At 52.5% G+C, this 13,814-nt stretch overlaps 1 protein-coding gene across 17 annotated transcripts in view; it reads left to right on the forward strand.

The window, feature by feature from the left end:
• Positions 1 to 13,814, forward strand: part of CCDC30 (coiled-coil domain containing 30) — a 47,060-nt gene that overhangs the window by 2,113 nt on the left and 31,133 nt on the right. For 6 of the 17 annotated variants that reach the window (XM_054222782.1, XM_054222786.1, XM_054222784.1 and 3 more), the window contains 5 exons: positions 405 to 572; positions 970 to 1,090; positions 7,232 to 7,422; positions 11,832 to 11,921; positions 12,729 to 12,882. In XM_054222782.1, coding sequence (XP_054078757.1) covers positions 405 to 572; positions 970 to 1,090; positions 7,232 to 7,422; positions 11,832 to 11,921; positions 12,729 to 12,882 — 724 coding nt within the window. The other 11 variants (XM_054222795.1, XM_054222787.1, XM_054222796.1 and 8 more) reach the window with 11 other exon arrangements.

Consider the following 13,814-nt stretch of genomic DNA (forward strand, 5'->3'; position numbering starts at 1 on the left):
GCCCGGAGCCCGTGGCGGCCCGGAGCCCGTGGCGGCCCGGAGCCCGTGGCGGCCCGGAGCCCGTGGCGGCCCGGAGCCCGTGGCGGCCCGGAGCCCGTGGCGGCCCGGAGCCCGTGGCGGCCCGGAGCCCGTGGCGGCCCGGAGCCCGTGGCGGCCCGGAGCCCGTGGCGGCCCGGAGCCCGTGGCGGCCCGGAGCCCGTGGTCTATGAGGGGGCGTGGCCGGGGCGGGGCGCTGGGGCCGCCCGTTGCCATGGCGCCGGTGGGGGGGCGGCCTGGCCCCGCGCCGCATGGAGGCGGCCGCCGCCGCCCCGGTGGGTGCCCGGGACTGGGGGGTGGCGGGAGACACACACGCACGGTGACCGCCGGCCCCCCCTCGCTCACGGCTGCTCTCGGTTCCCCCGCAGGCGGAGGCCCCGGTGCCGGCAGAGACCGTCCGCCGCTGGCTGCGGGCGGAGGGCGCCGACCCCGCCGCCCCGGCCGAGGAGCAGCTGGGCCTGGCCTGGCGGCTGCTGCGACGCGCCGAGGCCCGGCTGGGCGAGCTGGAGCGGCGGAGGGCCGAGGAGATGAGAGACGTAAGGGCCGGAGTTCCCCCTTTGAGTTTTTAGCCCAGCCGGGCCCAAACGTTCCAGTTTTCCCCTCTTTTCGCACCAGCAGTGGGTTCATGGATGCTCACAGCCAAAATCTGCTTCCCTCATACCCTCGGGAGCTCCTGGTTCCCCTCCCTGGGGAGCCAGAGAGCGCCCAGCATCTCCCCAGGTCAAGAGTTCCCAGCACCTCCCTGCCTCCATCCCCTCCCGCCTCCCAGACCCTTCGGTCAAGTTTTTAACATCCCCAGATGTCACAAAGGCACAGAGAAGCTGTGTCCTACAAATGTTTGAGGTTATCCTCAAAACGGGGGGATGGGGAGCGATTTGCAGGCCGGGCGTTGGCAAACAGGCTCAGGTAGAGCGACGTTTTCTGTGTTTCCAGGTGGAAAGCTACGTGGGCCACGTCCGCAACCTGACGGAGGAACGGGACGCACTCACCACCGAATATGAAAAAGAAAACGACCAGCTCAGGCTTGAGCTGAGGCGGCTGCAGCTGCAGCAGGGTAATCCTTTCCCTCCCCAGCGCGGCCCGAGGAGAGGCGATGGCAGGCAGTGGCGTATGGGTCTTTCAGCCGAGCCGGTCTAAAGCTGCCTTGAGAGCAGAGCGGCGCTTCTCAGTGAGTTCTGCTAGAGCAGCACGCGTGGTATGTTGTTTGGGAGGTTGGCAGGAGCGTTAATGACATACTGGAACCGATTTGTAATCGACGTAGAGGTTCTTGTCTGCTTTTACTGTCCTTATTCAGTGATTCAGGCAGTTTCTCGCGTCGTGTGGCTCTGTTGTTGCACTAACCGTCTCCCACAGGCTGTCCGAAGAACAGAATTGGTGCTGCTGTTTGTTTTCCAACTCTGCATTAATTGGCAGCGACTCCTTAGGTAACTGAATGTCGAGCTGCGTTCCCACTGAAGTCAGTGAACTGGCCATTGGCTTTGGTTTAGACAAAGTCCACGTGTTTTAAAACAACTTCGAAGGGTGGTGATACGTTTGCGATGGTGATTCCAAACTTGTCCCGTGCGCTTATTCCAGTATAGTCATTTTGTTTAAAACAAATTGTTTCACTTCAAATGATTTGCTTTCTTCTCAAACCCTGGAATCGCTTCCAGTAAGGGCAGATACATTTTGTTGGGTTTAGTTCTTGATTTTCTTCAGTCTTCCTAGTCTTCTGTTGTGCTTTGGGTACTGCTAATAGCAGCACACCGTTATCAGTAACTTCTGCTTTTGTGGTGCGTATTATCTTGGGCCTAAGGTAAAATCGGGGGTGACGGCACAGCTTGAACAGTTTCTTTGTTATGCACGCTTTGTTTGGAGCAGCAAATGCAGGAATTTTGGGAAATTACGTGCAGTTTTGAGTCTCTGTTCAGTTTTGGCCAGCCTGCGGCTTTCAGGGAGCGCATTTGATGGGAGAGACTTCTCAAAGATCATAGAATGGTTCGGGTTGAAGGGGACCTTAAAGATTATCTAGTTCCACCCCACTGCCCTGGGCAGGGACACCTCCCACCAGCCCAGGTTGCTCCAAGCCCCGTCCAACCTGGCCTTGAACCCCTCCAGGGATGGGGCAGCCACAGCTTCTCTGGGCAACCTGGGCCAGGGGCTCACTGCCCTCACAGCAAAGAATTCCTTCCTCACATCTCATCTCAATCTCCCCTCTTGCAGTGTAAAACCCTTCCCCCTCGTCCTCTCACTACACTCCCTGATAAAGAGTCTCTCCACATCTTTCTCATAGGCCCTGCTTAAATACAGGAAGGCTTCTGTATGGTCTCCCCGGAGCCTTCTCTTCTCCAGGCTGAACAATCCCAGCTCTCTCAGCCTGTCCTCACAGCAGAGGGGCTCCAGCCCTTTGATCATCTTCATGGCCCTCCTCTAGACCTATCCATGTCCTTCTTATGTTGGGGACTCCAAAGCTGCACACAGTATTCCCGGTGGGATCTCACCGGAGCAGAGGGGCAGAATCCCCTCCCTCGCCCTGCATGCCACGCTGCTTTTGATGCAGCCCAGGATGTGGTCGGCTTTCTGGGCTGCCAGCGCGCGTTGCCAGGTCACGTTGAGCTTCTCATCAACCAGGACCCCCAAGTCCTTCTCCTCAGAGCTTCTCTCAATCCATTCCCCACCCGTCCTGTATTTGTGGTTGGGATTGCCCCGACCCACGTGCAGGACAAAAGATAATAAAGATGGGCGCGCTTAAGCACTGCCTGAAAATCTGGTTCCTCCGGGCACGCAAAGCCATCATTTAGTGTTGAAAATGCTGGTACGCAAGGGTTTAAATGACTAATGAGCCTTTGCGAGCGTCGCTGTGGCAGAAAACTTTATTACTGGTTCTTCTCTCATCTTCCCCACGAGGTGGCAGGCAAATGACAAAAATGTCCCCAAACCTGGCTTTGCATTTATTTCCGCGTAGCGCCTCTGCTCCTTTGGACTTTTTCCATCTTTTAGGGATTTTTGTGGCTGTTGAGCAATGATTAACACTCGAATGGAAACACAGAACCGTGTCCCTTACCCTGCTGGGTTACTAATTGCGAGCAAGCCGTCCCCGAGGGGGTTTTGTGGTTCTGCGGCGCTTTGGTGCCATACGGTGTTTCTCTGCAGCTTCCTGGAGGAGTTTCCTTTGGGATATCACGGTCAGACTTTGGTTTTTAAGACTTGCTATTGCCTTACTGAGGGCATTAGCTGCGGTCCTGCGATACGCACTGATGATTTAGTGATCTGGGCAGGGGGTGAAGCCCTGCCTTCCACCAGGCTGTCCTCTGCAGGGCGAGATGCCAGCCCTGGTGTGTTTTGGGATGCTCGTAGGTTGTTTTCTTGAGGGACTGGCCTTTTGCTTCGCAGGTCAGCCTCTTCACTGAAAGAAGCACTGCCCGTCGCTGCTGCTGCTCTTTCTCAAAGACTTCTGTCAGGTCTTTGCCTGCTCGGGGGCTCTAACGTAACCTCTGCTGCAGGGTCGGGTGCCGCATCGCTGCGGCTGTTCCCTGGGCCTCTGCTTTTCATCAGGGCTTGTGTAAACTAACCCAGGGATGCCTCCTGCGCCCTGTAGGGTGGAGGACAAGCTGAAGGTCTTGAACTGGGAGAGTTGGGGATGTTCAGCCTGGAGAAGAGAAGGCTCCGGGGAGACCTTAGAGCAGCTTTCCAGTATCTGAAGGGGCCTACAAGAAAGCAGGGGAGGGACTTTTTACAAGGGCGTGTAGCGATAGGACGAGGGGGAACGGTGTCAAACTGCAAGAGGGGAGATTGAGATGAGATCTGAGGAAGGAATTCTTTGGTGTGAGGGTGGTGAGCCCCTGGCCCAGGTTGCCCAGAGCAGCTGTGGCTGCCCCATCCCTGGAGGGGTTCAAGGCCAGGTTGGCCGGGGTTTGGAGCCTTCCACTGGTCTAGTGGAAGGGGTCGGAATGACGTGATCTTTAGGGTCCCTTCCAACGCACACCATTCTGTGATTCTATGGACTAGAAGTTGGTTGTCCTCTGGGTCTTACCCCCCCCTCTTATGTTTGTGGGGCGGCTGGCTGTCCTTAGTAGGGACAAGATGATACTGCAGATGGGGCTGGAGAAGGGTCTCGTGGAAAGGCAGACCCCATTCTACTGGGGTTGTTAAACAAAACATGGGCAAGGCAAGAGCAGAGGGTGGTGGTAGGGAGCTTTTGGGAAACGGTAACGAGTTCAGATGGGAAGGGGCAGTTGAGGACAGAGGCTGGTTCAAGCCTGTGGTACAAAGGAGGGGCCTGACCTGCGAATGGTGAGGTGCAAGTGGCCAGGATCCGTCCTGACCCTGCTTGTAGGGACACTTGGGAGTCCCGGCTCCGGGGAGCTGTGGGATGGGGAAGGGAAGAGGCAAAGGCTTGGGTAAATGCAGGACGTCGCTTGGGCGGGCTCCCAGGGCTGAGCGCGCTCCCCCTTCCTCAAGCAGCCAAACAGATCCGAAGCTCTGCTTGGTCTGAGGATCACTGGGAGCAGTTAGATCTGCTAAAAGCTGTTTCTGGTGATAAAAAGTAAGTTTCTGGTTACACATTTACTTCTTGCCTCGAACGGGCTCGAAGGGTTACTCTAGAGAGCAGGCACTGCTGGTTTTATGTTGGGCTATTGATCTGAGCTTTACCTCATTTGGTACCTCTGCCCAGAGTGAAATTTTTCCTTTCCTCGAGGCAGTTCGTAATCCGTTTCCGATGGTTCTTGTCAAATACGCATCGGTGTTTTTGGAGGGCAAATCGATAACTCATGCGCTGCATTACCAAAAGCCTTTCTGAAAAACAAACATAACTGTAGTAAAACGCTGCTGAAGGCTTGCCTCGATTTGTTTAAAAAGCGAAACAAAAAGAATTAAATAGTCGTAGGCTCATCTCGTTTATTGTAACAGCTGCTCTGCTTGAATGTACCCAGCATGGACGAGAGGATGCGGCTTCTGTGGTGGGTGTGAGGATACCAGCAGACTGCTTATTTCTGAGAAACTTCCTGGGGTAAGACACCTTTGCGAACATAAAACTCCCTTCCAAAGAAGCGAGTGTGCAGAGGTGGCGCCGGAGATGCCTCCTGGCAGGAATGCGTCAGTGCCACGTTGCTCCTACGAGGTGTTTGCCCTTCTCAAATGGGACGCGGTGGATGTGGCAGGGAAGGTGTTGGAGACACTCTTAAGAAGTTCATGGGTTTTTACAAGCAGGTAATCCATGCGGTGTGCGGCAGGCTCCCCTCATCCTCCCAAATCTTTTTTCCCTCTTCAGCCTGGGGAAGATGTCTAGATCCTGTTACCCCAAACTATATTGTTGTGCAGGGGAAGTACTTGCATGAAAGCTGTCAGTGTAAGAGCCACCATATGAGATGAGAGCATCGGTCCTACAGGAAGATGGTTGTCCCGTTTCTGGCCATACAAGAGAGGGACTTTCAGCTTATTTTACACGGGATTTGGCAAAACCGTGGGAGGAAGTTGCAAGGCAGGTTGGAGGCAAGGGGGAATTCAGTTGAGTATGAGGTGTGGGCTCTTCGTAATGCACGTGGAGCAAGTGGCCAGCTATTTTTAAACTGCAGAACGCAATATTTTGTTCTGCTTTGCGCAGGAAAGCTGCAAGTCAGCCATGTTTGACCTCTTCATTGAACAAGCCGTAATTTGTAACCACGGGGGAAGGCGAACGGGAAACCGCAGGGTGTTTTCCATCCATAGGGCTGGACAGAGCTGGCCACGAAATGCGGAGTGGAAACATGCGATTGATTTGAGCCTTAGGATGTGATTGCACTGGGTCCCCTGTTAAATCCAGTGTATGGAAGTGAGGAACACGCTTATCCAGAGCTGTGTATGTATCCTATGTAACAGTACGAGGAATATTTGCTCTGCTGAACTTTAGATGTCTAACTCTAGCTCCTTAAGCAGTGAAAGCGTGCGAATATCCCTCCTTCCTCCGTACAGAACCCACAGTTCCCCCCGCTTCCCAATCTACAGCACTCGGAAACCTTTATAATCTAGTTTGGGCTAGAAATTGGGCGCAGGGTTTGTTTCTTTTCAGAATGAATTAAATAGGGAGGTTTTGAAAAACACTTCCATAGCTGAACAAGCTATTGGATCCAGTGCGGGCGTTGCTGCCCTGACCACGCAGGAGACCAAAGGTTCCTCGTGTTCTCCTGGCAGATAAATTTCCAACCGTGTGAGCGAGGGGCTCTTTTTAACCACCGTTTGTTGCACAAACACAATGGTGCCAATGTCGTCGTCATCTGTTTGCCTTGGAGGCCATTGAATCTTGACTTTTTTCCCAGTACGGACTCTTCCTAGCTATAATTTTGGGATAAATGGTGACGAATCAACAGTTTAATTCTAAAAGGATTTTTTGCTCCTTTAATTCTACCGGACGCCTTCAAACAACAGGTCTGAGTTACCAGGAGCAGTCCTTAGCCTGGGTTTATGGCTGGTTTTGGAGGAACGGGTCAGGAACGCTGTTCAGGGAGTGATTTCTCAGGCCATGTTTTCAGAAGTACTCCGAGTCCCTTTGTGCCCACGGAAGCTGCTTCTCCAACTGCTTCAGGCCCTTGCTGGTTCCTCGCCGTGCTTTCGTACCGGATCGCATGGGATCCAATGCCCCAACCTCCACTGCGCGCAATGCACCAGGCGCTGCTCTGCGTCGCTGCTGTGCCTGGGGAAAAATAAGATATTCGGATCCACCTCCCTACCAGACAGTCCGTAGGAAAATAGCGCTGCTCCACTCGTATGAGCGATGCGGTATTTTGTGTCTCTTCTTCCAAAGTAAACGTTTATGTGATTGCCTGTCCGCCTTGTTTCTCTCCACGCCTTTTTAATCTCTTGTTTAATTGCCACCACATTGTATTAAGGCGTAAAAGGGTTGTGGATAACCAGGCTGGTGAAACTTAGCCACTGGGTAGAGGAAAATGATGGCAATAACTCTCCCACTTAAAGCAAGGCAGGAGAACCCAGTCTGGATGGAGCAGGTCCTATCACTTGCTTGGCAGGCGGGGTGGCGGATGTGAGCAGAAACTTTGGGACAGTGGGATTAGAAGAGGGGACGGGAGGCAGGAAGCAGGAAAAGAGACTAAACGTTTTATGAGCTGCTGGTGAGCTCCAGGGCTGTTGCGGTGGGGAGTGTTTGGAGGAGCCAGGACGCAGATCCGGGAGGAATTGGGCTTTGTTTGTTCCTCTGCTCACAAAAAGCCTTGTCTTGCAGAAGCCCAGCTGAAGGAGGTGGAGGAGATGCTGGAACAGGAAGGCTTGTCTGAAATAGCTCACAGTCATGCCAGCGAACAGATTGCTTATTTACTGGTAGAAAGAACGACGCTGCTGGAGAAACTGGAGATCGCAGATCAGAAGTTGAATTCACGCGGCTGCATAGACAGGCTGCGTGCGGCACAGCTTCAGGTACCTGCTGCTGCTCAGGCTGTCTGAAAGCACATTGGGGAAAAAGATTGTCTTCGGGATATTTTTTTTTTAAAGTAAAAATATTTCTCCTATCTATGAGGACACCGGGGATCCTTAACGCTGAAGTTGATTTCTTTATTAGTTTTCACACACGTGTACTTACACTTGATTTGCTCCCACATCTTGCATAGGGTTAATTTTAACAGAGCAAATGTTGAAGAGTTTGTGATAGAGTTGGTCTGAGGATCTTCACTGCGTAATGATTTTCTACTAATCCAGATTTCCCGATGATCCAGTGTTTAATTCCAGGTGGCTGAGTTCCCCTGAAAGCCATTAATTGAAGAAAAAAAAATTTCCCTATACTTTAGGTGAGATTAAAACTCTTTCCTTGTCTTCTGGCTGCTGAGCTAGAGGGTGGAAGTTGAGCAAACCTCTCTTTACAAACTGAGCTCAGGAAATGAATTTCACAGCGTGACTTGATGATTGGCAGGTTAGAGAGGACCTTCCATGTCTTGAGTCTTTGCTTTCCGAGGTCGAGATGAAGAGCACTGACAAATGGTGGAGGAGGAGCAGCAGCTGCTGCATGTTGGAGAGGCAGTTTGTGACCGATCACCTCAGTTAGGGAGATCTCCCTCCCACCAAGGCCACCGATTTCCACCTGCTCCTGAATATGGCTGTTTCATGGAGCTGGAGCCCAGGCCTTGTAGCTGTTTCTCCCACGTTGCTATTCCCCCTGGCCTCATCCATAACTTACTTCTGACAGCAATGGCTGTTGGACATACAGGAGCATAAAAATTGCTGTGCTGGGTCAGGTCTAGGCCCTGTTTAGCCCTGCAGGATTTGTGATGCAGAGCATTAAGTCTTTTTCTTTTTCCCACCCTCCTTCTGCCACTTCCGAAGTGGCCAGGCCGGGTTGTCCCCCTGGAGGGAGAGGGGTTGCTCCTGCCTGGGGACCCGGGGGGTGAGCTTAGGGGAGACGGCTCCAGGCTGCGAGGGGGACACGAGAAGGCCAGGAGCTGCAGCCCCGGCAAAGAGCAGCCAGCCAGGATTCCCAGGAAAGCCCTCCTGGGGACAGGGGGGGACCCAGCAGGGTTTGGTGACCTCCAACGTGGCGTTGGCTGGGGCACAAGCAGGTAAAAGACTTGCAGACAGAGCACTTCATTGCTGTCTCGTCTGCTGTCGCTACCTTGAACTTTCTACGGTTTTTAGGTTCTAGTTTTTCATTCTGATAAAACTGGTTTGGAGTTGAGAAGCTTCTTGGGCTTTTTTTGGGTGAGCTCGCTGAAGGAGGGAGGCTCGGCAGACCCGCTGAGCAGCTCAGTGTGCTCTGGGCTGCGTTGGCACCATCTGACCAGGAGCCAAATGCAAAACCTCAGAAGACGGGTTCATAGGAGGGCAAACATGTCGTGACAGTTCATCGCCAGTGCTCCCCTTGCCTCCAGTGGTGTGTAGTGTCTGTACCAGAGGTGCCATTGTGTCTAGTACTCCTTGATTTGTTTTTATCTTCCGTGAATTTGGTTGCTTGTTAAACCCACGCAGTTTTCTTAATATCATCGACGTCTTGTAGCAAGGACTTCCGCAGCTCAGCCACTGCCACATGAAGTTCCTTTGTCTCAGCCTGCTGTCTCCTGGCTCCGATTGATGCTCTCCAGCCCTTGTGTTCAGAGGCAGTGAACAATTGCCTTTTTATCCACCTTTTCTGTGCCACTTGGGATTTTACCGACCTCAAGAGCATCCCTTTCTGGCTGGAGAGCCCCAATATGCCTAACTACTGCAGAGCTGGGTGTCATTCAGGATTCACCCATGGTACAGTAACACCTTCAGGTGTAAATATCCACCTTGGAATCAAAGAATCTGTTTGAAGTGAGGAAGAGAATCTGCCCCGATGTGCTGTCCCCTGCTCTTGGATAGAAAACACCTCTCTGCAAATCCCGAGTAATCTGCCCGTGAATCCCTGTCATTTGATGCAAATATTTGCTGCGAGCACGCCATTTTTTCCTGCGAAGCATTGTGGTAGAAACCCCACTGTAGTTAAAAAGGGGAAGCAGAGCTTCCAGCGAAACACCAGTTAACCACGTCTTCTCCCAAGCATTTACCAGCTGTGATTGGATTTGCTCTTCCTTCGGAGCCGCGGCTGAGCAAGGGCAGTGGGGCCAGGGCAAACGGAGGACGCAGGTGCCCGCAAGCCTGGCGTCGTATCCAAGCCTTCTCGCACAGAGCTTGTCGTTGAGGGTGCAGCTGACTTCTCCGAGCAGTCCCCTCGCGGGACCCTTCTTTCCAATGATCCTGTAACGACCATGTTTCAGTAACCGGCCTGGTCTTGACTGCTGGGTGAAGATGGAGAGAGCGCTGGTGCAGCTGGGCTGGCTGAAGGACAGAGCCAAGGCGAAGTGCTGTACGGGGAGACAACGTAGGCACTCTATGTGTGAAGTGCAGCGTGGAGTTGACTTGAATTCCTCCTCTCCATGGTGCCAGAGTCCCCTAGTAGGTGGACAAGGCTGTAAATACCTGATTTTTACCCACTTCACGTGCAGCTGTTTTGAGGAATGAGACTTATTAAAGGGAAATATATTCTTGCATGATCGAAACCCATTGTAAGATTAACGCTCCTCGTTGCGAATCACGGAATCTTCAGAGTTGGAAGGGACCTCTAGAGATCATGTAGTCCCACTCCCCTGCTAGAGCAGGATTGCCCAAAGCACATCCCTCAGGGCTGCATCCAGGCGGGTCTTGAAAATCTCCAGAGAAGGGGACTCCACACCCTCCCTGGGCAGCCTGTCCCAGGGCTCTGTCACCCTCGCCGTAAAGAAGTTTTTCCGTGTATTTGAACGGAACTTCCTATGTTCCAGCTTGTGCCCATTGCCCCTTGTCCTGTCACTGGGAACCATTGAAAAGAGTCTGGCTCCGTCCTCCTTAAACCCACCCTTTAGATACTTGTAAACATTAATCAGGTCCCCCCTCAACCTTCTCTTCTCCAGGCTAAAGAGTCCCAGCTCTCTCAGCCTTTCCTCATCAGGGAGATGCTCCAATCCCATAATCATCTTGGTTGCCCTTCGCTGGACTCGCTCCAGTAGTTCCCTGTCCCTCTTGAACTGGGGAGCCCAAAACTGGACACAGTACTCCAGTTGTGGCCTCACCAGTGCAGAGTAGAGGGGGAGAATGACCTCCCTCGACCTACTGGCCACACTCTTCCCTATGCAGCCCAGGATGCCATTGGCCTTCTTGGCGACAAGGGCACACTGCTGGCTCATGGATAATTTGCTGTCTACCAGGACCCCCAGGTCCTTCTCCTCAGAGCTGCTTCCCAGCATGTCTGCCCCTAACATATACTGGTGCTTAGCACCAGTGTTAATCAAACACAACTTCTTTGGGATTCTTACACTGGGCACCTTTCTCTCTGTGTTTTTAAAACCAGGTGACAGACAGACCGGAGATCTATTTCCCAGGAAAACAGTTTCTCTAAAGCGGACTCTTTCTTCTCCCCGGATGATGTCATTGCTGTCTGTGCTTGTGAACTAGAAACTGTTGATTAAGCGCTCCATTGTTTGGGGTAGCATCACACTTGTTTTACAGAATCATTAGAGCCGCGGCAGTGTTACAGGTTAATAGGTTAATTGCTCTTGTTACTCCGTTTACTGGAACATGTAGCCTTTCTTATTCGCAAATGACCTGTTACGTACTTGTTTCACCCTTAGACCGAAGGTCCGGATACGTTCCTGTCCGTTACAGAAATGAATGCAGCTTTTAGCTGGACTGCTCAAGCATAATTGATTTTTTTTTTTTTTTTTTATTTTAATGCATCCTCGCTAATGCAAAAAGCCGGGGTACAAACATGCGTCTTCGTGTAGTCGTCTCTGGGTGGGGAAATGCTTTCTGAGCTCTGCGCGTGCAAGCACGCTCACCTCTCTAGAGCCGAGGTGCAAAATATTAATGACAGCCGACCCCCTGAGCGTTAGCGCATCCTTGGTGCTGGTTCCTGTGCGCTGGCTGCAGGGGAGCAGGGGTCTGTTAACTTGATAAGCGGCTCAAGAGAGAGGGACGTGGGGAGGTGACCCAGCGTTGCTCTGATGAAGCGAGTCAAGCCCGCTCAGGCCCAAATACATTGCTTTGGGCAAAGCTGAGCCCGCGGGCTCTAAAAGGAAGAGGCCAAGGAGATCACAGGTTTAAAAAAAACAAAAAAAAAGTAGTGAACCCGCAGAGTTCCCAGTAGTAGCTGAGACAACTGAGGGATTTTCACGAGGATTTGGGATAACTCTGGTTGAAACGTTCTTTTCAAACATAAGGTATGATTACAAATCCCCTTCTAACCAAGATGTGTTGAAGCAGAAAATCCTACACACGGTGTCTAAGGATACGTGGCAGCACGTGTTCTGGTGGTGTTGATTTACTAAAATCTCTTTCTGTGCAAGGATGAGTTTCACCACGTTCATCAGACGTTAGAAGATGAACTCCGACAGCAGCACGAATCCACGCAGCTTACTGGAGAGGCAATGAATCAGGTAATGTATTTGCGCGTTTTCTTGCTGATGGCGTGGCCCGTGGTTGAGATTTCAAGCGGTGGGCCTGTTCTTGAGCGTGCTGTGAGGTTTTTTTTTATTGGTTTTAGCTGGTGCTACGCACGAGTTAATCGCTTCTGCCGAGAGCCAGGGTTAACATCTCACCAGCTTTGGGTCAGGGCTGGCTTGTGAGCGCTCGCCTACCTTTAATGATAAGTCAAAGAAATGTCATTGGAGATGAGTGGGTCAAAGTCAAGGTGGTGAGGAATAGCTCTTTTTATACCAGCTGAAACGACTTTCCTGCGGAATCACACGTCAGTGGGAGCAGGGTCTTCTGCACCCTGGGATCAAGCGCAGACAGAAGGATGAGGTCTGCTGTGCCGGGATGGCCTGGGGCCAGCTCTAACCACGGCCACGGGACCACGCACTTTGAGAATCGGCTTGTCCTTGGAGCGAACTGTCACGGGGTGTGGTGGAGCCCTCTGCTTCGAAGACACTTATGTGTTTGAAAACATATCTTGATTAATGGCATTGTCTCAGGGAGGGAAAACCAGAGCCTTGTGTAGGCAAACAGCCGCGGCGTGCTGCTCACGCCTGCTTTTTGGCAAGGGAGCATGGTGAAGAGGGTTGTCCACTGTCTGTCTTCTGTCTATCCAGAGTCTGTCTTCTGCCTCTGCAGTGGCTTCTGCTTTCTGTTTGCGTTGCCACCCTTGTTCTGACGGGTCAGTAGTGCGGAGGGGGGACCTGCCCTGGTCACATCGCCAGGAGGGTTATCTCCTTTCTGTTGGAACATCAGCCCTTGTGTTTCAGTTCTACAGGGAAGAGCTGGAGAGGGAACAAGCATCACGTGCAAGAGTTGAACGAGACCTGGATGAGGCCACGCAGAGGCTGCTGATGGCCCGGGAGGAGATCCGGAGGTTGGCGGCTGAGCTGGATGCACAAAGAAAGGAGCAGAGCAAAACAGGCAAGCGCTTCTCTCGTGGCCACTCCTCATTACTGGCCTGCACTTAGCACCCCCCCTGGTTAGCGTCAGCCTTGGACTTCTCACCCAGGGGAGTTGGAGGCAGGCTTCTCTCTGCGTGTCATGTGGAAAAATCCCTGTCGGATGTTAGCCTGCTGCCTAGGAGCTCTGAATGCGGTCATTAACAGTCACGAACCAATTAATTCCGAGTGGGGGAAGTTGAGACGTGGGGTTATCTGCTCCGCCATTCCAGCAGCAGTGTCTTGAGTGAGTTCTTCTCCCTGGCTCGTACGCAGGGAGAAATTCACGCCCCAGGAGGGGACGGAGAGGAAATGACGACTTGATGCAGAAAGAGTTGCGAAAATACCGCGTACGCGGCGTTAGCCCAGCTGCAGCACTCGTCTCTGGGTTCTTCAGCTGCTCTGTTTGGGATGCTCCCTCGTTATGAGTTGTTATCAAGTGCCCTTAACCGGAGCTCATCTGCAGTCTTGAAGTGACCGGTTAGATTCTTATCACTGCTAATATATGTTTAACCTCCTCATTGAAATAACTGTTGTTGAGCAGCCCTTGAGTATTATTATTTTTTATTTTTTTTTTTTTTAAATACTGACCGTAAAAATAAGCAGCTTTCTGGAGAGAAATCAAACTGCTTGATAAAGCTCCCGCTGCGGTGGTCCCTAAGGCCAGGTGCTTTGCTGCTGCCTCCTGCAGGAGGTTTCCTGAGCAAAACACACTGGTTTCTGGATGCTTTTTCTCTGGGTTATCTACGTTGTCCCAAAATCCGCGATGCAGAATTTCAGTGGAGAACGGCAAAATGTGGCGCGACAGCGTGTGCCCGCCCCACCTGCCTGCGCGGAGACTGACTTGCTTAAGGAGAGCGGGACCACCCGAGCGCGGTTTATGGGCGAGTGGCAGGTCCTGATGCTGACCTGGCA

The sequence above is a fragment of the Rissa tridactyla genome, chromosome 16 (genome assembly GCF_028500815.1).
Source record: "Rissa tridactyla isolate bRisTri1 chromosome 16, bRisTri1.patW.cur.20221130, whole genome shotgun sequence".
Taxonomy (NCBI): Eukaryota; Metazoa; Chordata; class Aves; order Charadriiformes; family Laridae; genus Rissa; species Rissa tridactyla.